The 24,924-nt window shown below is 41.1% G+C and overlaps 1 protein-coding gene across 3 annotated transcripts in view; it reads left to right on the top strand.

Moving 5' to 3' along the window:
• LOC126356011 (cyclin-G-associated kinase) overlaps window positions 1-24,924 on the top strand; it is a 250,440-nt gene that overhangs the window by 210,078 nt on the left and 15,438 nt on the right. For all 3 annotated transcript variants that reach the window (XM_050006662.1, XM_050006670.1, XM_050006677.1), the window contains 2 exons: window positions 4,194-4,351; window positions 4,674-4,847. In XM_050006662.1, coding sequence (XP_049862619.1) covers window positions 4,194-4,351; window positions 4,674-4,847 — 332 coding nt within the window. The remainder of the gene's footprint in view (window positions 1-4,193; window positions 4,352-4,673; window positions 4,848-24,924) is intronic.

Raw genomic sequence — 24,924 nt, 5'->3', positions numbered from 1 at the left:
TCTCACTCCCTTCTCAACCAGTGCTCCCCTCGACTCTTATAACTGCCATCTGGTTTCTGTACAAATCATAAATAGCCTTTTGCTCCCTGTATTCGACCTCTGCCACCTTCAGAATTTGAAAGAGAGTATTCTAGTCAGCATCGTAAAAAGCTTTCTCTGAGTCTACAAATGCTATAAATGTAGGTTTGCCTTCCTTAGTGTAACCTCTAAAGTAAGTTCTTAGGGTAAGTATCACTTGGTGTTTCCCTACATTTCTCCCAAGGTTGGCTTCCACCAGTTTTTCCATTCTTTCCTTTCACGTGCTTCATGTGTTGCATTTTTAAATTTTCTCTTTTCATCAATTAAATTCAATATCTCCAGTGTTATCCAAGGAGTACTGTATTCCTGGTCTTTTTACCTATTTGATCCTGTGCAGCCTTCAGTATTTCATCTCTTAAAGCTTCCCATTCATCTTCTACTGTGTTTCTTTCCCGTCCATTGCCTAGTGCTTTCTCTGAAACTATCAGCCACTTCTGGTTCTTTCTACTTATCCAGGTCCCATGTCCTTAATTTCCTACCATTTTGCAATTTCTTCAGCTTCAATCTATAGTTCATAACCAATAAATTGTGGTCAGAGTCCACATCTGCTCCCGGAAATTTCTTACAATTTAAAATATGGTTCCTAAATCTCTGTCTTAACATTACAGAATCTGTCTTGCCATTATATATTGAATCTGAAACTTTCTGGTGTCATCCCGTCTCTTCCCTGTATACTACCTCCTTTCATGAGTCTTGAACCAAATGTTTTCAATGATTAAATTATGATCTGAGCAGAATTCTACCAAGTGGCTTCCCCTTTCATTCCTTTTCCCGCAGTCGATAGTCACCTACTCTTTTCTTTCTCTTCCTTTTCCTACCATCGAATTCCAGTCCCCCATCACAATTAAATTTTCATCTTAGTTAACTATCAGAATAATTTCTTTTATTTCCGCATATATTTCTTCAATCTCTTTATCATCTGTGAAGCTAATTGGCATATAAACTTGTACTACTGTCATGGGTGTTGGCTTTTTATGTCTATCTTGGCTACAATAATGTATTCACTATGCTGTTCGTAGTAGTTTACCCACATTCCTTTTATCCAATAGTAAACCAACTCGTGCATTAGCCCTATTCAGTTTTGTATTTATAACCCTGTATTCACCTGACAGTAAGTCCTGCTCTTCCTGCCACTGAACTTCACTAATTCCCTCTTCTATCCATTCATTTCCCTTTTTAAATTTTCTAAGTTTCACACATGATTAAGTGATCTAACTAACATTCCACGATCTGGTCTGCAGGATGCTAGTTTTGTTTCTCGTGATGATGACATGCTCCTGAGTAGTCTCTGCCCATAATATTTTACTGAAGAGATTGCCGTAATCATTTAACTGAGGTGCATGCCCTTGGCAAAAACTAAGGCTGTAGTTTCCTTTGCTTTCACCTGTTCACAGTACCAACACAGCTAGGCTACTTTAGTTTATGTTACGAGGCCAGATCGCTCAATCATCCAGACTGCTGGCACTACAACTACTGAAAAGGCTGCTGCTGCTCCTCCTCAGGAACCACAAGTTTGTCTGGCCTCTCAAGAGATACGCCTCCAGTGTGGTTGAACCTACAGTATGGCTATCTGTGTAACTTGAGGTGCACAAGCTACCCCACCAAAGGCAAGATCCATTGTTCATGGGGGGAGGGGGGGGGGGGGGGGGGGGAGACACTGGATATTCTGATAACTTTCTTCTATGGATGTGTTAAAAACTGTAGCTATTTCAGCCAGCGAACTTTGCTTCTTATCTCAGTTTGTATAGTCCAATAACTGTCTGTCCCACAACACAGGCCTTCCCTTGTACAAACTAATTAAATGCACATTTTTGTGTTGAATGAACTCCTTGGCAGCTTCTATGGTTACTTTTTTGTGACACATCACCGACATTCACTCACAGAGTGAATCCATCACATCAGTAGTCTCAGCTGTACCAACAATATGAGTATATGTTTGTAGACACTCATTGTACTGTTGATGTGGTGCAGTGCATAGTGTACTAACATTTCATTCCTTTCTCATATCAAGAAGGGGTGAAACCTCTTAAGTCATAATTTTTTGTATTTTTGTTTGTTAATTTTATATAATATGTCGATAGTGTTTTTGCATTCCATTTGCTGCATAGCATTGTGGAAGTCTCAAATTTCCGAAATACGCTAACTGCTCATGCTGTTAGTTTACTAGGAGGTAAAACAAGTGATTTTTTTTTCCTCATAAATGTGCTGCAACCACAAATGTGGCATGCAATTTCATGGGTACTTTTATTTAATGTGTGTGTGAGTTCAGAAAAATATTTTAACAAGCTGTAACATACAGCACTGATATGGGATGTAATATGGCCACTCGGCATTCCCCAAGTGTTCTCAGCTCTCTCGGTAATGCTGGTGTAGTTTATATTGTCGGACAACTAAGGTGAGCAACTCTGGAGAGATGGAGGTTGCTGTCTATCATGAGAGTGTAAAATCACAGAGTGCGACACTCTGAGATCTTGCCCCATTCTCAGACAGTGCAGGTGAGCTGACTTTTGGCACTGTTCACACAACACATACTACCCACAAAAGCTGTCAGAGTGTCAAAAACACTCTAGTCTACCTAGCTTTACAGTTTCACTACTCCTGACATCTCTGGGCATGATGAAACTTCCTTTAATTGTAAACCTTGTACAATTGAGAGGTGTATGTGAAAATCTTGTATGTTTGGTTCTCTGCAGCTTTTAAGTAATTGTTAGGTCATTTTGCTGTACATCGTCAGCTGCATGTAAAATATTTAATTGTCAGACTGGTATTCGAGCATAAACCCCCTGACAATGGGTTCTATACCTGAATACCATTCTGATAATAGTCTAATATTTTTACATGCAGCTCCCGGTGTACTGTGAAATGTTAATATTCTTTCATATTCTAAAATATATTAAAGATAAAGATTCCAAGACTTATCAAGCGGGAAAGCGCCGATAGATAGGCACAATAAATAAAACGCACAAACACACACACAGAATTTCGAGCTTTCACAACCGGCGTCTGCTTCGTCAGGAAAGAGGGAAGGAAAAGGAAAGATGAAAGGATGTGGGTTTTAAGGGAGAGGGTAAGGAGTCATTCCAATCCCGGGAGCGGAAAGACTTACCTTAGGAGGAAAAAAGGATAGGTATATACTCACACGCACACGCACATATATCCATCCATACGTACACAGACACAAGCGGACATATTGGCGCGCACACGCACACACATACGCGCCCACACACACACATATATATATCCATCCATATGTACACAGACACAAGCAGACATATTGGCCTTTAAATATGTCTGCTTGTGTCCTCTCCCTTAAAACCCATATCCTTTCATCTTTCCTTTTCCGTCCCTCTTTCCTGACGAAGCAGCCGCCGGTTGCGAAAGCTCAAAATTCTGTGTGTGTGTTTGTGCGTTTTATTTATTGTGCCTATCTGCCGGCGCTTTCCCGCTTGGTAAGTCCTGGAATCTTTGTTTTTAATATATTTTTCCCATGTGGAAGTTTCTTTCTATTTGCTTTCATATTCTGATTGATTACAATTAAATAACATGTAAACAAGAGATTTGTAATTCATACAGGCCATTCCATGTGAATACTTTTACCTCCATGTTCTCTTTACAGTTTATTCCATAGAGGTGCAATAAAAAGATTAGTGTTCCAAAGTGTTTTAGTAATATAGTGTAGATTAAGTATTAATTAGTTATGGAGAAATTACCAGCTAGTCACTTAAGCATAAATGTGTTTGGAGTTATTACATTATGCGTTTTTTGTAATTAATGACAAAAGTATATTACCTTACATGTTGTATATTGATCAGTTACAAATAACTTGTTAAACAAGTTCATAAGGTCACAAGAGGCTTTAAAACTATGTGATGGTGTACATAGTCTTTAAATTTGTCTTTTGTTACAAAAAGTAAGTGTAAACAATATTTGCAACAGAAAACTGGAGAGAACTGATTAACATTTTTTTTTTAATTTTTAGTTTTCAGAACATAAAAAAAACTAAAGTTACTTAGAGTTTTGGTGGATGGTAGAGATAACTACTCCTTTTCCATAGCAAATAATGTTATAGTATCCTGTATGTAGTGATTGGTAACAATAACGCCATTTATTTACAGGGAAAGCAGGGAAACCAAAGCAGCCTGGTGATGTATTTGGAGATCTTTTAGGTAGTCAGGGTTATGAGTTTGCATCCAAGAAAGAGTCTGGACCAAGGACAATTAATGAAATGAGGAAGGAAGAGCTTGCTAAAGACATGGATCCAGATAAATTGAAGGTGATTTAAAAGTGATTCCTTTTCTTTTACATATTAGTTACATATTTTATACAAAGTTATAAGTACAATATCAAATTTAACTTTTTTGTGCATTTCAAATCTACCATTTTAATTAAATTTGTCACACTGTGTGTTGAAGATGCTGTTAGTACTGGTACTCAAATAATTAGCTTTGAAGGCTGAAGAAATCATAAATTTTATTCGTGGAAATTTATTTTTAATGAAAACAGTTATTTTTTGATAAATTACAAAATAAATTTGTGTGGTACATATTTCTCAACTGGTAGGCTGTATTTAAACACAAATAACAATTGTTTCCCAGATCTTAGAATGGACAGAAGGTAAAACACACAATATCCGGGCCTTGCTGTGTTCTATGCACACTGTCTTATGGGAAGACACAAAATGGAATAAAGTTGAGATGCATCAGTTAGTCACAGCAGCTGATGTGAAAAAAGCTTACCGTCGAGCGTGTCTGGCAGTTCATCCTGACAAGGTAAGCTCCTCATCAAAATAAGTGATAGAGACAGGTTCATAACATATGAAAGATGCATAGAAGTGTTCATTGTAAAATAATTTGCCATGTTATAAGGTTGGATCAAAAAATGTTAAAGCTGTATTCAGAGAAAGTCAAGGAGTGTTCTGAACTTGCAAGCAGTCTTTCCATTTAAAGAAAAAAAAGTCGTGGTTTTCATCTCTAAGATCCATGAAAAAGTAAAAACAAACAGAATTTACTGAATGTTTGGCGGTCAGGTTATCTTTCTGCCTTTGTATTTTTATATCTTTTGTTTACCTTTGTCCTCAGGTTTCCTTGGCTTCAGGTTGTGACATTTTAAAATGGCTGAGCTTTCTGTGTAGTGTAAATTAAATGAAGCCAACAAATTAAGTATGTTTTTGGAGAGTTTTTTACGGGGCAACTTTTTATATTGTTCTGGGCCCACTGAGTAGTATGTGTCTTCTAATAACATTGTATAATTCCAAGTATGCTGCCAAGTTTGATTGCCTCTATTTTTAGAATAGGCCTATTTTGGATTAATTGCCATCGTTAGGTTACCTATAAGTAATGGTACATAATTCTCGTACATTAATTCTAATTTTATAGGTAATTGTTAAACAGATTTTGTTGTTATACATTTTTACATACAGTATTGTTTGCTTGAATATGTCTTATGAATTTAGCCATAATTTAATCTGGTCCTTTTGGTATTACATGTAAAATTTGGATAACTTGTTCTATATTATTTTCTGTGTCACTGCTCGGTCTTTAGGTGGAGGAAAAAAGTAGATGGAATGTTGTCGCTGCCCCTAATATGTTCTTGATAACTAGTGGTGAGGTTTCTGCCAATCTGACCAGTGCCAAATGTATTACAGTCTTTGCGTTGAATTTTATATATTCTGGGTTTGAGATTATTTGTGATTTTGTTTTATCCAATTGAATTTGTGCTCTAAGATTGTGTTTTGTGTGGAATGTGAATCTTACATTTGTGGTTTTTAGTATTGTGTTATCTTTCCTAGATGTATAGTTGGTATATGTGTAAATTTTGGTTTTATTGCTGTTTCTTTTATGAGTGATATTTTTATAAACAGCTCTCTGGGGAGGGCAACCACAGTTCACATATATATTATGATTAACAATAACAACACTCAATAACCATTCAAATTATCATAATAATTACAACAATTAAAAAGTGAAGATTGATGAGGTGTATCCAAAATCCCCAAAGCAGTATAAAGATGGTGGTTTCACATCAGTATCCCTGCATCTTCAGGTTTATAATGGTAATATGTCCATAATGTAGATGAGCAACTACAGAGTTCCAGCAAAGTGCTCACATTATATGAGATTTTAAGTTTTACTTCATTGGTTTTATACAGTTGGTGTCTACTGGATATACTACGTGGTATTACCTGACCTGGCTCATTCAGTAATCATGCTTGGTACATTTTTACAAGCATATTTTGGGTGCACTCAATTTTATTATGACAACCCACTTGTGGTTTGGCTTTTAACATTGATAATTTCTAAACATCTTGTACACTTGTAATTGGACAATCACATTATGGAAATTTAACGAATATAAACCTGAAGATTTGTCTATACTGACATGAAATTAGTAGTTGCGGATAAAGCACCTTCATGCAGCTTGTAGAAACACTTCATCATACCTCACATTTTAATTGTTATAATTTTTATGATAATTTGAATGGTAAGTGAGTGTAGTTACTGTTATTCATAGCATTATTTCTTTTCATATCATTGGTTGTTCTGGCTTGTCATGTTTATTGAGTAGTTGAGTGACTGTTTGTGGATTGCAATCATTTTGTTGTGACACTTTTGTAGGAAGGATTTTAATCTCGGTTTGTATGGCATCTTGTGGTACATTAATTATTCTATTAATCATAGCATGTTCTACATGTTTAAGAATGGCCTACCAGTCGAGAAATACACATTCTACTTGTAGGCACCCAAAATTTACATATATACAAACTATATGTCTAGGAAAGATGCCTAACAAAAGTAATGCACTACTCTTTAAACACAGCGACAAAATTCATCTATTTTTAGCCACCACCTACAGGCCAAACAACACACATTAGATAAGAAAATAATAAATTCACTTAAGAATAAAAACTTACATGGAAATGATGGTATCTCCAATAGAATACTAAAATCTTGTCCACACCTGATAAGTCGAGTTCTTAGCCACATATGTAATAGCTTATTGAATCAGGGAATATTTCCTGACAGATTGAAATATGCCATAGTTAAACCCTTGTATAAAAAAGGTGACAAGACAGACGTCAACAATTATCGTCCTATTTCACTTCTGACATCCTTCTCAAAAGTGTTTGAAAAAGTAATGTACTCAAGAGTAACTTTACACATTAGTGGGAATAACGTTTTAACAAAATGTTAGTTCGGTTTTTTCAGAAAGGTGTTTCAACACACAGTGCTATACACGCTTTCACTGATCAAATTTTAAATGCTCTGGATAGTAGAACATCACCAATTGGGATTTTCTGTGATCTCTCTAAGGCTTTTGATTGTGTGGATCATGAAATCCTCTTAGATAAGCTGAAGTACTAAGGAATGAATGGTTCAGTACACAGATGGTTCACTTCATATTTAACTGGTAGAATGCAGAAGGTTGAAACAGTAAACTCACATAGTACACGAAGGGCATCAGATTATTCAGACTGGGGATGTATCAAGAATGGGGTACCACAGGGTTCTGTCTTGGGGCCTTTATTGTTTTTAATATATGTTAATGACTTGCCTAATTATATTCATGAAGATGCAAACTTGGTTCTCTTTGCAGATGACACAAGTATTGTAATCAAGCCTAAAAAGCAAGAATCAGCTGAGGAAAATGCAAATAATGTTTTTCAAAGAGTTATTAGGTGGTTTTCCGCAAATGGACTTTAATTGAACTTTGAAAAAACACTGTACATACAGTTCAGTACAGGGAAAGGCATAACACCGGAAATAAATATAGAGTGTGGGGGAAAATCTTTAGCTAAAGCAGATTGTTCAAAATTTCTGGGTGTCTGTATTGATCAGAATTTAAACTGGAAGACAGACATTGAGAATCTACTGAAACGATTGAGCTCAGCTACCTATGCTATTAGTGTCATTGCAAATTTTGGAGACAAGCACATCAGTAAGTTAGCTTACCATGCATATTTTCATTCGTTGCTTTCTTACGGAATCATCTTTTGCGGCAATTCATCACTAAGAAAGAAGGTATTTATTGTACAAAAACGTGTTGTCAGAATAATGTCTGGGGCTCATCCAAGATCATCTTGTAGACAATTATTTAAAGAATTAGGGATATTGCCAGTAGCTTCACAATATATATACAGCCTAATGAAATTTGTTGTTAGTAACCCAGATCACTTCAGAATTAATAGCACAGTCCACAGCTACAATACTAGGAGACAGGGTGACCTTCACTACCGTTCATTGAATTTGACATTGGCACAAAAGGGGGTGAATTATACTGCCACAAAGATTTTTGGTCAATTGCCAAACAATATCAAAAGTCTGACAGACAACCAATCGGCATTTAAAAGTAAGTTAAGGGAATTCCTGAATGACAACTCCTTCTACTCCATAGATGAATTTTTAGACATAGGCCAAAGAAATACAGTAAGCATTAACAATTGTACCTTATATAAGACTAACAATGATTATTTGGGATAAATGAATCTTGTGTACTTTGACCCATTCCACATCATTACGAAAGAATCGTGTTCATGATCCATGGAACAAGTAATATAACTAACAAACATATCCATATTTTACACTACACCAACAGGACTGCTACCTAACATTCTGGAAGAGATGGAAATCTACACACACACACACACACACACACACACACACACACACAAGCAACTGACACTTACAATTGCAATCTCAGGCAGCTGAAACCACTCTAGGAGCAGCAACACCAGTGCATGATGGGAATGGCAATTGGGTAGGGGTGAGGAGGGCGAGGGATAGTATGGTGTGGGTGGTGCACAGCGAAGTGCTGCAGGTTAGACAGAGGGCAGTGGGGAGGGGGCGGAAGTAGTGGAAAAGGAGAGAAGTAACAAGACTGAGTGTGATTGTGGAATGAGGGCTGTGTAGTGCTGGGATGGTGACAGGGAACGGGCTGAATAGGTGAGGACAGTGACTATTGAAGGTTGAGGCCAGGAGGTTTACGGGTACGTGGCATGTATTGCAGGGAGAGTTCCCACCTGTGCAAAACAGAAAAGCTGCTGTTGGTGGTTAGGATCCATGTGGCACAGGCTGTGAAGCAGTCATTGAAATGAAGGATGTCATGTTTGGCAGTGTGTTCAGCAACAGGGTGGTCCACTTGTTTCTTGGCCACAGTTTGTTGGTGTCCACTCATGCGGGCAGATAGCTTGTTGGTTCTCATGCCCACACAGAATGCAGCACAGTAGTTGCAGCTTAGCTTGTAGATCACACAACTGGTTTCACAGATAGCTCTGCCTTTGATGAGATACGTGATGTTGGTGACTGGACTGTAGTAGTTGATTGTGGGAGGACGTATGGGACTGGTCTTGCATCTAGGTCTATTACAGGGATATGAGCCATGAGGTCAGGGGTTGTGTAAGGATTTATGATTATTTTGTGTAGGTTCAGTGGTGGGCGGAATACCACTGTGGGAGGGGTGGGAAGGGTAGTGAGCAAGGCATTTCTCATTTCAGGGCATGATGAAAGGTAGTCGAAACACTGGCAGAGAATGTAATTCAGTTGCTCCAGTCCTGGGTGGTACTGGGAATGCTCCTCTGTGACCGGATTGTGGGTCTTTGGGAGATGGTGGGAGACTGGAAAGATAAGGAATGGGAGAGTTGTTTTTGTACAAAGTTGGGAGGATAATTACAGTCTGTGAAGGCTTCAGTGATACCTTCAATGTATTTTGAGAGGGACACTCGTCCATGCAGATGCGACGACCACTGGTGGCTAGGCTGTACAGAAGGAACTTCTTGGTATAGAATGAATGGTAGCTGTCGAACTGGAGGTATTGCTGGTTGTTAGTAGTATGACACGGGCAGAGGTACTGATTTAGTCATATTTGAGGTGGAGTCAACATATAGGAACGTGGCCTGCTGGTTTGAGTTGGACCAGGTGTAGCAAAGGTTCTGGAAGAATGTGGATAGGTATCCTCTCCCTTGATCCAGATGGAAAAGATGTCATCAGTTAATCTGAAACAAGTGAGGGGTTTAGGATTCTATGTGTTTAGGAAGGATTCCTGTAGATAGCCCATGAATAGGTTGGCATAGGATGATGCCATGCCATGTGGTAAAGGGACAGGAATTGTGGAGAGTCGGTGGAGGAAATGTTGGAGGGTAGGTTCCAAATACCAACCATTTCCTCCACTGCTCTCCACAATTCCTGTCCCTTTACCACATGGTGCCCTGAATCACTATTGACGCCACCTCCCTTTACACTAACATTCCTGATGCCCATGGCCTTGCCACTATTGAACACTTTCTTTCCCACCGCCCAACGGATTCCAAACCAGCCACCTCCTTCCTAGTCACCATGACCAACTATATCCTTACTCATAATTACTTCTCTTTCGAAGGCATTACCTACAGACAAATTCAGGGTATGGCAATGGGCACCTGCGTGGCACCATCTTATGCCAACCTATTCATGGGCAATCTGGAGGAATCCTCCTTAAACCCCTCACCTGGTTCAGATTCATTGATGACATCTCTGTGATCTGGATCGAGGGTGAGGACACCCTAACGATATTCCTCCAGAACGTCAACTACTTCTCCTCCATTTGCTTCACCTGGTCCTACTCAATCCAACAGGCCACCTTCGTAGATGTTGACCTCCACCTCAAAGATGGCTACATCAATACCTCTGTCCATATCAAACCTACTAACCACCAGCAATACCTCCACTTCGACGGCTGCCATCCATTCCATACAAAGAAGTCCCTTCTGTAGAGTAGTCCTGGAGGTCGTTGCATCTTCGGTGACAAGCAGTCCCCCTCGAAATATGTGGAAGCCGTCACAGACTGTAATTATTCTCCCAATCTTGTAGAAAAACAAATTTTCCATGCCCTATCTTTCCAGTCTCCCACCGTCCGGCCATAGAGGAGCATTCCCCTCACAATGTAGTACCATAAAGGATTGGAGCAACCAAATTACATTCTCCGCCAGGGTTTCCCACCTTTCGTTGTCCCCTGAAATAAGAAATTTTCTGCTCACATGGTATTCTGCCCTCCATTGAACCTACACAATATACTTCTCCATCCTTGCACAACCCCTGCTCCCCTTACCTCATGGCTCATACCCACCACCACCTACTCCAGTCCGGTCACGAACATCACCAATCCCATCAAAGGCAGGGCGACCTGTGAAATGTCATGTGATCTGAAAGCTAAGCTGCAACCGCTGTGCTGCATTCTATATGGCCATGAGGACAAACAAGCTGTCTGTCCATGTGAATGGCCACCAACAAACTGTGGCAAGAAACAAGTGGACCACCCTGTTGCTGAACACACTGCCAAATATGACATCCTGCATTTTAATGACCGCTTCACTGCCTGTGCCATACAGACCCTTCCCACCAACACCAGCTTTTCTGAGCTGCACAGGTGGGAACTTTCCCTGTAATACATCCTATGTTGCCGTAAACATCCTGACCTCAACCTTTGTTAGCCACTGTCCTCACCCACTCAGACCCTTCCCTGTTCCCATTCCAGTAAGCACTACACAGCCATCATTTCACCATCACACTCAGTGTTTTTACTTCTCTCCTTTTCCACCACTCCCCCTCACCTCCCGTCTATCCCCTGCTCTCCTTCTAACCTGCAGCACTTAACTGTCTCCTATCCTCCCCCTCCCTGCCCCAGCCTCCTCCTTACCCTCACCCAGTCACCACTCCCATCATGCACTGGTGCTGTTGCTCGCAGTGTGGTTTCAGTTGCCTGAGACTGCAGTTGGGGGGGGTGTGTGTGTGTGTGTGTGTGTGTGTGTGTGTGTGTGTGTGTGTGTGTGTGTGTGTGTGTGTGTGTGTTTCTACATCTATTGTTGACGAAGGCCTTAATAGCCAAAAGCTTTATTTGTGACAGTCTTTTTGCTGTGCCTATCTGCGACTTGGCATCTCCGTTATACAGTGAGTAGCAACTTTGCTTTTCATAATATTGTTACATTCCATCCTAGATTTTCCATTGTTTTATTGTACTAGGACAGTGAATAGATACATAAAAGCAAATAGTGTGAGACAACCAGATATTACATTATGGCTAAATTCACAACAAGCATTTCTGAAAAACTGGCAACAAGCGGATAGAGATGCACCTACGAAAATTAAAAGGAACATATAGCACAAAAATAACAAGAAAGAAATGTTTAATTCCACTTAAAACGTAGTACAGATGGAATAAATAGAACTGAACACAGCCTACACCAAAATACATCCCCCAGGGGCTCAGCATTCACTTGCTGAGTACGGGCTTGGCAACCCCGGGGTCTTGAGCTGGGGACTGGTCTGCGCCGCCAGTGTCCTGTCACTGTAACCCCCGAACATGCTTCAGCGACCACCGTATGGCGCGGCGGTGAAATGTTGTGTGCTGCGGGGAATGATAATCTTGGCTTGACCGCCTGGATTGCGAGGAAGGCCAACCTCTATAAAAACCCCTCAATCTTTCGGTGTGCTCCGCACCTAGAAGATGCATGGCTGTTGGGGTGGAACAGTCACAAGCGGGCAACCCCTGGGGCACCTGCCGCACCCCAGTTGTATAAGGCTTACTCAGGCACGCGGGGCTCTGTCTGAGCGGACTTTTAGTTCCCTAGCTGCTCGTGGGACCGCAATGGACCCTTCGACCTCTACATTTCCCCCTACCAGTGGCTTGGGTGGGCCGCTGATAGGAAAACACACCCCATCGAAAAAGCAGCTACACGCTGCGAGTCCTCCAGCGCCTGGTGTTGCTAGAGATTTAACAGAATGTAGTAACGGAGCACATGCTGATAATCAGAATGTGTTTTTGATCATTAAAGGGAAGGAGGGTAGCTTTGAGAGGGTTTCTCCCTTTTACATCCACAAGAGTCTTGAGGGAATTGCAGGAACACTGAAATCTGTAAAGCGACTGCATAATGGGACTCTGTTAGTTGAAACTTCTAGTTCCCGTCAAGTCGCTGCCCTTCGGAAAGCAAATTGTCTAGGAGAGTACGCTGTCGAGACCGAGCTCCACTCCACTTTGAATTATAGTAAGGGTGTTGTGACGTGTAGGGACTTGGTGGATATCCCCATAGACGTGTTAAAATCTGAGTGGGCTGACGAAGGAATTGTTGACGTGCAGCACATTATGAAATGAGTCAATGGGGACCTCGTCAAATCTGACTCGTTTATTCTCACGTTCAGTTGCCCGAGACTCCCAGAGCATGTTAAAGCGGGGTTCTTACGTTTGCCCGTACGGCCATATTTCCCCAACCCAAGGCGCTGTTTTAAATGTCAGCGCTTTGGGCATACTACGTTGGGGTGCAATGGGATAGCCACTTGTGGTAAATGTGGTCAGCCTGCCCATGACGGAGCCGATTGTTCATCGCCTGTGAAGTGCGTGAATTGCTCTGGGAGTCACCCTGTCCGGAGCCGGATCTGCCCCATCTATCTCGAAGAACGGAAGGTACAGGAGATTAAAACATCTAAGCGCATCCCCTATGGTGAGGCCAAGAAGCTCTTTAAGGCCATGCAACCTCCTGTGTTTTCAACATCTTTCGCTTCCGCTCTCAAAAAACCGGTACAACTGGCCACTATTGCTACGCAAACGGAGGTTACTAGTGTTAGCATTAATACCTGCTATAACATCCCAGCTTCCTCAACCAAATTATAACGTCCAAGGACTTTCTGCACCAAATTATAACATTTCAGCTCCTCAACACCAAATTAAAACGTTGCATTAGGAGGTGTCTGCTTCGTGCAAAAGGTCTTGAGTTCATATTGACGACAACAAGTAATTCTTCATTACAGACGTTTATTTACAAACAGAACTGACAGACTTCACAGACTCAACAACTGACTCTCAGAGCTAACCGCACTGCATATCCGAACTGAACTGGCAACTGACAACTCCTAGGTGTATTAATATCTTTCCAAACAATGAGAGTCTTTGACAATGTTTTGTTTACAATACGATAGCAATTCACGACTTAAAACTAAATTAGACATTACAGAATTTTAGTACAGATTAAAGTAAGTAAAAGGATCAGTGCATATAAATTCTTACAAGCATAATTTCCAAATAGATTTTATAACATTTTTCTACCAGCTTCTGGATAACCTTCACCAGATTTGTACCGATGTTTCCAGAAATATCTTGACATTTGATTCTGGATATTTCTTGAGTGATTTAGAACAACTATCTATATGTAAAATGATTTAAATCGAGTTTCAAAACACAAACAAATCTTTTTAGCAATATTTCTTGATACAAATTGTCTTTCGAAATTAGACCATGAAACAGTTTTCACAAGTTTTCGCATTTTTGCGATCATAATACAGAACTTCTCCATAGAAAGTTCCAGAAGTGTGCATTAAACGCTCACCCACAGACTTTCTCTTTAGCTGGTGAGTCCCCAATAGCATCTTGTCCATATTATACGAAATAATTTAGCTCAAAACTGATAATTTATACAATTAATCAGAGCTACAGCAAACAGTGAGTCTTTCTTTTACAAAATGAAATATAATTACAAAATTGAATGAAAATAGGTTACTAACACTAATATATATTTACATTAATTCTATTTTTGTTCTTTCTGTGCAAAGTGTCCTAATATTGACACAGTACAATATTTAAACATCACCAAAGTTTCCCTTTACATTTTGCATATCTGTATCGACATCCCCTAAAAGTCTACAGTATCGAATACTTCAATATGTCCCAATATGTCCTGTAATGTTACACAACCCCCCCATCAGCACTTCCACGTGAAACATGGAAGGGTTGATGTCCTTACATTACAAAACAGAAAAGTTTTACACATATCTTTGGTGTCTTATTTCTTGAAGACCGGTGATCTTCTTTCTTCAAGGTCGGTGATCTTCTTCCGTAAAGGTTGGTATACCTCAATGTCACACACTGTATTTCAGTCTCATCTTCATAGTCCGTATGGTTTCCATATACACTGCAGGCTATCACAGGCTGCAATAGCACAGTCCGCTATGAATATACAGCATACAGTGGTCAAACCCAGTTAAACATTAGCAAAAGCATTTAATAGTCGGTGGACCGGTTTTTAAGGACACAGAAATTTGAATTCTCTAAAGTCTAATTACTCAAGAAAATTTACTCTAAATAATTTCTTAAAGCTAAGAGAGGATAGACTGACAGATGGAGAAAATTGATTATACAGGATCACAGAATAAGTGTAAGATGCAATGCCAGAATACGAAAATGAAATATGACAATTGCATAGCTAGGGGACCTAGTGCTCGCCAAACACTTAGCACACAAAGAATGTATGCTCCCCTGAGGAATCAGATAAATACAACATAACAAAGTATACAAAAATATCCTGGTAAGATTACATATAAAAGTCTATAAACATCTATTATCTAAAATACTTTTTTACATTTTTTTATACAATTTCAGTTCGGTCACGTTTCGTAGGCCAAACAGTCTGCCATAATTTGGGTAGACTAGACGGTAAGCATTCGGATGAGGATTGTCCTGAATCTTGAAAGGTCCAATGTATATGTCAAAAAACTTTTTTAATTCACCACTGATGACTTTAGACTTCTCTTGTGTTTTTGGAATTGGGAATTTTGCAATTGCCTCGAGTTTTTCAGGATCTGGCAAAATACCTTCCTCAGAAATACTGTGCCCCAGAAACTTCAATTTTTTCATACCAAACTTACATTTAGATAATTTAAGTGACATTCCCCCTTTCCTTAATCTATTGCAAACCTCCCTCAAAGTATTAACATGTTCTTCCCAAGTTTCTCCAGTGATCAAAATGTCATCTACATACACAGTTAATTTTGATAAAAGATCTTTTCCCAAAACAAAGTCAAGTGCTCTAATGAATTCGGCTACGGAGACATTCAGCCCAAATGGTACCACACAATACTGGTAACATCTTCCCCCATACAAAAAGGCAGTATACTTTCTGGAATCATTTTCTAATTCTACTTGGTGAAATCCTGATGTGAGATCTAAACTGGTCATGTATTTCATTCTTTCAAATTTATGAAGTAATTCGTCTATATTCTCGGGATGATCGGTCTCTCTTTCCAGATACTTATTTAGGTGTCTTGAATCTAATACAAGCCTGACACTGCCATCACGTTTTGCAACCACTACCAAAGGATTATTGTATTGGCTCTTACTTCTCTCAATGATGCCCCACTCTTCCATCTTTTGAAGTTCCTTTTCTACATCTTTTCTCTTTGCAATGGGTACACTATAAGGTTTTATAAAGAATGGCTCATGTGGTTTTAATCTGAGTTTACATTGATAATTCTTTACTCTGCCAGGTCTATCATCAAAAACATCACAGTAATTCCACAATAATCTTTCTAACTCTACCTTCTGTTCTTGGTTCAAATTATCTGATTCCCGTAATTTTTCTTGAACTATATCCCCATATTCTCCATCATCATAATCCTCAGTAATTTCCTCTACACAATAACCACTGTCTTTAGAAAATGTAACATCCCTAATTTCAATTCCCTTATCAGCACAGTTTTGAACCGACATGTCAGTACTGGAACATACTCTCGTCTTAGAATCAATAAAGGTAAACAAACTCTTTTCCCAATCAAATGTTGCATTAGCTTTTAATATCCAGTCCATACCCAACAGTACATTCTCATTTAGGTCACTTATTACAAGACATCCTTGAGTAAACTGTACATCATTTATACTGAAGGACAACAACACCTGTCTATTAACAGTTTTGCTCAGTTTGCCGGTAATGCCTCTAATTTTTATTCCAACAACTGGTAATTCAACAAAGTCAGGATCATGCTTAATTATATCTCTTAATTTGCTTGAAATGGCACTAATTGGACTCCCTGTGTCAATCAAACAATACCCTTCCCAACCTGCAGCTTTAATTTTTATGTATGGACTACCCATAGTGGTGTTTTCCCTTTCTTCCTGTTCTTCATACAAAAGATCTTCTGCTATCTCATCATACCTCTGTTCCATATTTAGATTTTCTTTATTAGGCAATACTTTCTTCAAACTTCTAGGTCTACTGGAATTTACTGGAATGTCTGGATTACTATTTACCTCACACACAACCTGATTAGTACCCCGTTTGATGATTTCATTAGGCTTAAAAGCAGAAACTGGTTCACAAATTTCCCTTAATTTGATCTTAACATCATTGTCATCACTGTAATCTTTAAATTTGTCCCAAACAGATTTCAAAATAATCTCAGATGCATCAGCACAATCAACCTCCCTGTCTCCTGATGTATTACTAAGCTGAACTGGCACAATCTGATTCTCATGTGGAATGTAGTTAGAGTTCCTGGCACAACTATTCTCAACACCATTGCTTATAACATCCTCCTTAACTTCAACATAAACTATTCCATCCAATTCACCATCAAAATCTTCTAGTACATAATCACCATTAGCCTTAACATGAACATTATCATCATCATTGCCTGAGCTTACACTACAAACACTACTAGTATCACCAACATTACTCACAACACCATCTTCACCAACCACATCCACATGAATATCAGACTTTCCAGAAACTTCAGTACGAACATCATTATGACAACTTACATCTAAAACATCACCACACATAAGTTTGTACAATCCAAAATTATCAAAGTTATCCTTACCTTTCATTTCAGCATTAGGTGCTTCTTCTTGATTATATAAATTTGCAATTATATCATCTTCTAAGCCTACTTCATCAAAGGTAGCCTGTTTTCTATTACAGTTGTTTCTAGTATTTTCTCTGATGACATTCCAAAATTTCCTGTCAAATTTAATTTTTTCATTACCTCTATCTACAGATTGATCATAAGCATACTGTCTATACTGGTTAGGTCTCTGATTATAGTGCTGTCTGTTCCGGGTGAAATTAGCCTGATTTTGAAAATTCCTTGCCCCAAACTGACAGACTCCCAGTGGAGCATTTAGTCGTTTAAAGGCCTATGTCTGTCGTTTCCCTGCCTCGGGTTACCTTCTCTCATGTCATTACCCCAGGACCTGTTTCGATTTTCCCATTCTCTGTTTGAATTAAAGTGCTGATCATTCCTACCAAAATTTCTTCTGTCATTGCTGTTATAATTATCCCTGTTGTTGTTAAAGTTTCTTCGTTCACTATTATTGTTATTATTTCCACGGTTCAGTTCCCACCCTCTGTGTGATGAACCTACAAAGTCGTTAAATCTCTTGTTTTGTTCAAAGGCTCTATCAAGTTTGTCCACATATTTCAAGAATTGTTCTATGGACTCATCTGGACCATATACTAAACCCCATTGTACTCTTTTCGGAAGTCTCCGTTTTAGTGCATCAATTTGAGTTAGCTCATCAAATGGCTTATCCAGATGCACTAATTTTTGCAACTGTTTCTCACAATAGGCTTTCATTGACCCATCAGATTCTCTGTAACTAGGACCATTCAAGAATTCACTTTTGATTTGAGCTTGCTCAGTTTCAGACCAAAATTTGGTTAGAAAACATTTTTCGAAATCTTCAAAGGACATTTCCGCGGAACAATTCTGATTGGCCCACGAAAGCGCCTCACCATCAAGTAATTTCTTTACAAATTTTATCTTAACACTCTCTGTCATTATGGACGTGAACTGCTCCTTGCAGAATTGCATGAAGTCTTTTGGGTGTATATTCTTGTCACCGGGATAAGTTTTAATGGGAAAATTTCCCCATACCCCATTACAACTATTACTAAAACCTTTTTGCAAACATAGTTTCTTGTATTTCTACAAATTTTCTGTCTACAGTTTTTTCGACATTACCTACTCTACTACAAATTTCTGAAATTTCTGTGACCTTTTTGTCAGAATCAGATTTGAAAGATTCAATTTTGCTTTCAAAAAATCGTTTTGTCTGGTCAAATTCATTTCTCAATTGAGAATTTTCCTCATTTACGAAATCAACTACTTCCTTAAGTTTTGACTGGTTATTTGAAATTTTGTTACTTAAATCAGTTTCAAGGACAGAAATTTTGCTCTCAACCGTGTCCACACGACAACTAAGTTCTTTTTGGTTTGACTCAAAAGTAATTCGCCATTCTTCGAGAACCTGATTAGTGTGAGCAATCTGTTCTGTATTTGAATTTATTTCTGATTTTAAATCACACACAGCCTTCGAAATCGACCTGTCCATCTGTTGTTGTGTCTGTTCAATTTGTTGACATAATTCGGCACGAGAATCGTCCATCTTCGAGTTTAACTCTGAAAACATTTGTTTTAACATTTCCAACATTCCTACACTGTCAGAAGCACTTTCCCTAATAGGTGTACTCGCTACACCGCTGTCAATACTGAAATCTGAGTCTTTTTCCATTATTTTAGGAAGCAGGTACTTATCTTAGTGTCCGTCAGCGGTCGTTGGTGTCCGTGTTTTGCGAAATTTCTTCAATTCCAGGATGGTTTCGCTCGGTTGATTCACTCCTCTTCTTGTGACCCCAGAATCGACGTATTTACTTCTGAAGAATGACTGGTCCGTCGTATATCCTCTTCTTGTGGTCCCAAAACAGACGTATTTTCTTCTTGTGATCCCAGAAGAGACGTATTTTATTTTGAAGAATCACTGGGTGGTCGTCAAATCCTCTGCTTCCTCCACCAAATTATAACATCCCAGGACTTTCTGCACCAAATTATAACATCCCAGCTCCTCCACCAAATTATAACATCCCAGCTTCCTCAACCAAATTATAATGTCCCAGGACTTTCTGCACCAAATTATAACATTTCAGCTCCTCAACACCAAATTAAAACATTGCATTAGGAGGTGTCTGCTTCGTGCAAAAGGTCTTGAGTTCATATTGACGACAACAAGTAATTCTTCATTACAGACGTTTATTTACAAACAGAACTGACAGACTTCACAGACTCAACAACTGACTCTCAGAGCTAACCGCACTGCATATCCGAACTGAACTGGCAACTGACAACTCCTAGGTGTATTAATATCTTTCCAAACAATGAGAGTCTTTGACAATGTTTTGTTTACAATACGATAGCAATTCACGACTTAAAACTAAATTAGACATTACAGAATTTTAGTTCAGATTAAAGTAAGTAAAAGGATCAGTGCATATAAATTCTTACAAGCATAATTTCCAAATAGATTTTATAACATTTTTCTACCAACTTCTGGATAACCTTCACCAGATTTGTACCGATGTTTCCAGAAATATCTTGACATTTGATTCTGGATATTTCTTGAGTGATTTAGAACAACTATCTATATGTAAAATGATTTAAATCGTGTTTCAAAACACAAACAAATCTTTTTAGCAATATTTCTTGATACAAATTGTCTTTCGAAATTAGACCATGAAACAGTTTTCACAAGTTTTCGCATTTTTGCGATCATAATACAGAACTTCTCCATAGAAAGTTCCAGAAGTGTGCATTAAACGCTCACCCACAGACTTTCTCTTTAGCTGGTGAGTCCCCAAAAGCATCTTGTCCATATTATACGAAATAATTTAGCTCAAAACTGATAATTTATACAATTAATCAGAGCTACAGCAAACAGTGAGTCTTTCTTTTACAAAATGAAATATAATTACAAAATTGAATGAAAATAGGTTACTAACACTAATATATATTTACATTAATTCTATTTTTGTTCTTTCTGTGCAAAATGTCCTAATATTGACACAGTACAATATTTAAACATCACCAAAGTTTCCCTTTACATTTTGCATATCTGTATCGACATCCCCTACAAGTCTACAGTATCGAATACTTCAATATGTCCCAATATGTCCTGTAATGTTACACTGCGCTTGACAGTGCACTTGTGCTGCTGCGGTTGTTTAGCAATCTGCGGCTCTCCCCGCTACATCGGACAAGGCCGTGGTTGCTGACATTGAGGTACTTCCTGCCTCTCCCCATATGGCGCCTTCTGCCCAGGCGAGTCAACCTCCTACTGTTGACAAGGCTCTGCATTCCAAGCCCCCCAAGACAAAGCCTCAGAAGATGAAGGTTCTGCCACCTGAGGAGACTAGTCAGCGTCGGTCCGATGACGAGGCCATCGTACTGTCTGACATGTCCCGTGGGTCGTAATTGGAGCTTATGGACATTGATGTCGACCGGGGGCGATCTTCTCGCCCCAAGAATAAATCTCCGGCCAGTACGGTCTCTCATCCAGAGCACAGAGGTGGGGTGAAAGTTCAGCCACCCTGATCACTGGCTCCCATATTACAGTGGAACCTGAATGGGTTCAGGACGCATGTGGCCGAATTACAACTCCTCATACGAGAGTGCCCCTTGTGCTTATGTCTCCAAGATACACATTTTCGGGCCACTGATTCTCCTTCTTTACGGGGCTATACCGTATATCGAAAAGATGATCTGACGGGGCAAAGGGCAAAGGGTGGTGGTGCGGTTTTTGTCCGTGACATGCACCCCTCATCTGAGCTCCCTCTCGTCACCGACTTGCAAGCAGTTGCATTTGACATTCTTGTGGGTCGGAGGCTCACAGTCTGTTCAGTTTATTTACCACCTCCGGATGCGATAGACTCTGAGGCTCTCACGGACCTTATTAGCCAACTCCCCCGCCCATTTCTTCTTCTGGAGGACTTCAACGCTCATAATGTCTTATGGGGCTCTCCGACTACTTGCCCCAGGAGTCGCATTCTGGAAAGTGTCATGATGTCTGAAGAACTGTGCCTCCTCAACTCTGGTGCTCCCACTCATTTCTGTACTGCTTCCGGGTCGTCATCGGCTATTGACCTTTCCTTTTGCTCTCCAGCACTCGCGGATTCTGCTCTGTGGGAGGCTGCAGCTGACCTCCATTCTAGTGACCACTTCCCCCTCTGGATTCGCCTCCTGGATGAGGCTGTGGCATTACCAGTACCGCCCCGGTGGCACCTTTGCAGAGCTGACTGGACACTTTTCAGCCAACTGGCTGTTTTGGAACACCGTGCCAGCATCCACGAATGGGTAGACCATGTTACAGCCGTGATCTCACATGCTGCTGAATTGTCAATCCCACAGTCATCCGGTCATCCCAAGAGGCGTCCTGTCCCTTGGTGGACCACTGAGTGCCACTCAGCCATCCGCGCCCGCCGTGCAGCACTGTGCCGCTTCAAGTGCCGTCCCTCAGTTGACAATCTTGCGGCCTTTCGGGTGGCAAGGGCCAGAGCGCGGCGAGTGATTAAAGAGAGCAAACGACGGTCATGGCAATCGTTCTTGAACTCCATCTCTTGCTCCACTAGTTCTACGAAAGTATGGGAAGCCATCGGGAGGATTTCCGGGAAACTCAGCCAGCTCCCTGTCACGGCATTGCTGCATCAGGGATGTCTCCTCACGGCGCCGAGGGACATTGCCCAGACACTGGCGATGCATTTTGCAGACTCTACCGCCACTATTAACTGTGATCCAGATTTCTGCCGCTACCGCACTGCCATCGAAAGGGGTCACTTGGACTTCCGGTCTCTAAATTCTGAACCCTATAACTGCCCCTTCACAATGTGGGAACTGGATTCTGCGCTGTCTGTGGCTCATGATACTGCGCCTGGTCATGATAAAATCCGGTACAGCATGCTGCGGCACCTGTTGCTGCCCTCCAAGGAAGTTCTCCTGAACTGTTTCAGTATGATATGGTTATACGGCACATACCCTGACTCGTGGAGGGAGGCGATTTTGATTCCCCTCCTCAAACCAGGGAAGGACCGAACGCATCCCAGTAGTTATCGGAGTATTGCTTTGACGAGCTGTGTTGGGAAGACATTGGAACGCATGGTCAACTGACGCCTAGTTTGGCTGCTCGAGACCAGGCAGCTCCTTAGCCCCTCTCAGTGTGGCTTTCGGAGATGTCGTTCCACTATAGACAACTTGACCCTGCTTGAGGCCACCATCCAGCAGGCCTTTCTACGTAACCAGCATTGTCTAGGGGTCTTCTTTGACATTAACAAGGTGTATGACACTACTTGGCGCCGCCTTATCCTCAATCAACTCCATGAGTGGGGCTTTCGTGGCCGTCTCCCCATCTTCATTCGGTCCTTTCTTTCTCACCGCCTCTTTCGGTATCGGGTTGGTAATGTGCTATCGGATTTGTTCGTGCAGGAGAATGATGTTCCTCAGGGCAGCGTTTTAAGTGTCACCCTCTTTGCCGTCGCTATTAACAGTATCACGTCCACTATCCGGAGTCCTGCCCAATGCTCCTTGTTTGTGGAAGATTTTGCTGTTTTCTGTTCTTCCTCCAGTCTTGTCGCTGCTAGTCGGCAGTTGCAGCTTACGATAAAGTGCTTAGAGGCATGGACTGCAAAGACGGGTTTTACCTTTTCTGCAGACAAATCTGTGTGTGTTCATTTTAATCGTTTTCGGGGTCTTTTTACCTCCCCTGAATTGCGTCTGAGGGACACCATTCTTCCTTTTAGAGACACTGTGAGGTTCCTGGGCCTCACTTTTGATTCCAAGTTGTCGTGGTTGCCTCACCTTAAAGACCTCAAGGTGCGGGCCCTGAAGGCACTGAATATTTTGAAGTGTCTGAGCCATCAGTCCTGGGGAGCAGAACAGGCGCGTCTGCTGCAGTTTTATAGAGCTTTCGTCCGATCGCGTCTTGACTATGCTTGCACCGTGTATGGGTCAGCAAGGCCTTCGTATCTGAAGATCCTTGACGCAGTACACCATGAGGGTATCAGGCTGGCCACTGGTGCCTCCCGTACCAGTCCCATCCCCAGCCTGTGTGCTGAGGCAGGGGAACCGCCGCTCGCCATCCGGCGGAAACTCCTCATGGTGCGACGGGTGTGTCATTTCCTTGCCTGTCCTACCTCCCCTGCGTACCCTACCGTTGCCCGACCGCCTATGGAACGTCTCTTTTCCAGTCGTCCCAGGGCAACGAGACCATTTGGGATTCGTGCCAAGCATTTGCTTGAGTCCCTTGGTGTGGAGCGTGTGGCCCCCCAACGACAAGGTTTTACTCGCCTGCCTCCCTGGTTGCTCCAGAGGCCCAGCATCCTTCTAGACTTGTCGGAGAACCGGAGGAACTGCACTCCGGCGTTTGTTTTTACCTCCTTATTTTACGATATTTTAAACCAGCATCCGGACCATGTACCTGTATTCACAGATGGCTCTAAACAGGGGGACTCTGTTGTTTGTGCTGTTGTTTTCCCTGATAGAGTCGTCAAGTTACGGCTTCTTGCGGCGTTTACCATCCTCGATGCCGAATTGTTTGCAATCTTGCGGGCATTGGAGCAGATGAGATGTGTTCCCAGTCTTAAGTTCCTCGTCTGTTCTGCTTCCCTGAGTGCCCTTCAGACCATGCAACACTTGTACCCAGCGGATACGGTCGTCCAGAACATCCATGATGCCCTACTCCACCTGCAACGGCAGGGGAAGGAGGTTTCTTTCTGCTGGGTGCCGGGGCACGTGGGTATTAGGGGAAACGAACTGGCGGATGTGGCTGCCAAAGATGCATGTTCCCTCCCTCACGTTGTTGAATGTGCTGTCCCCCTCCATGCTGTAACCTCCCTTTTGCGTTTTCGTGTTATGCATCAATGGGAAGAGAAGTGGTTGGCAGGTTCTGACAATAAGCTGCGTCTGGTAAAGGCCACTACGCGACCATGGCGTAGGTCCTACCAGTCATACAGGCGGGATGAGGTTCTCCTCACTCGCCTCCGCATTGGGCACAGTCCCTTCACGTATGGTTTTTTACTCCGGCGGGAGGACCCCCTAATCTGCAGTGCTTGTGGCGTCCAGATTACTGTCCGCCACATTTTACTTGACTGTCTTTTATTCTCTGACCAGAGGGCGGTGGTTTCTTTGCCACTGGATTTGCCCTCTATTTTGCAAGACGACGCAGCGACTGTGGTTAAGGTCTTACTGTTTTGTGTCCTGTCCAATCTGTTGCCTCGGATTTTAGGGAGAGGGT

The sequence above is a fragment of the Schistocerca gregaria genome, chromosome 1, assembly GCF_023897955.1.
Source record: "Schistocerca gregaria isolate iqSchGreg1 chromosome 1, iqSchGreg1.2, whole genome shotgun sequence".
NCBI classification, from domain to species: Eukaryota; Metazoa; Arthropoda; class Insecta; order Orthoptera; family Acrididae; genus Schistocerca; species Schistocerca gregaria.
This window is presented reverse-complemented; position numbering and strand designations above follow the sequence as displayed.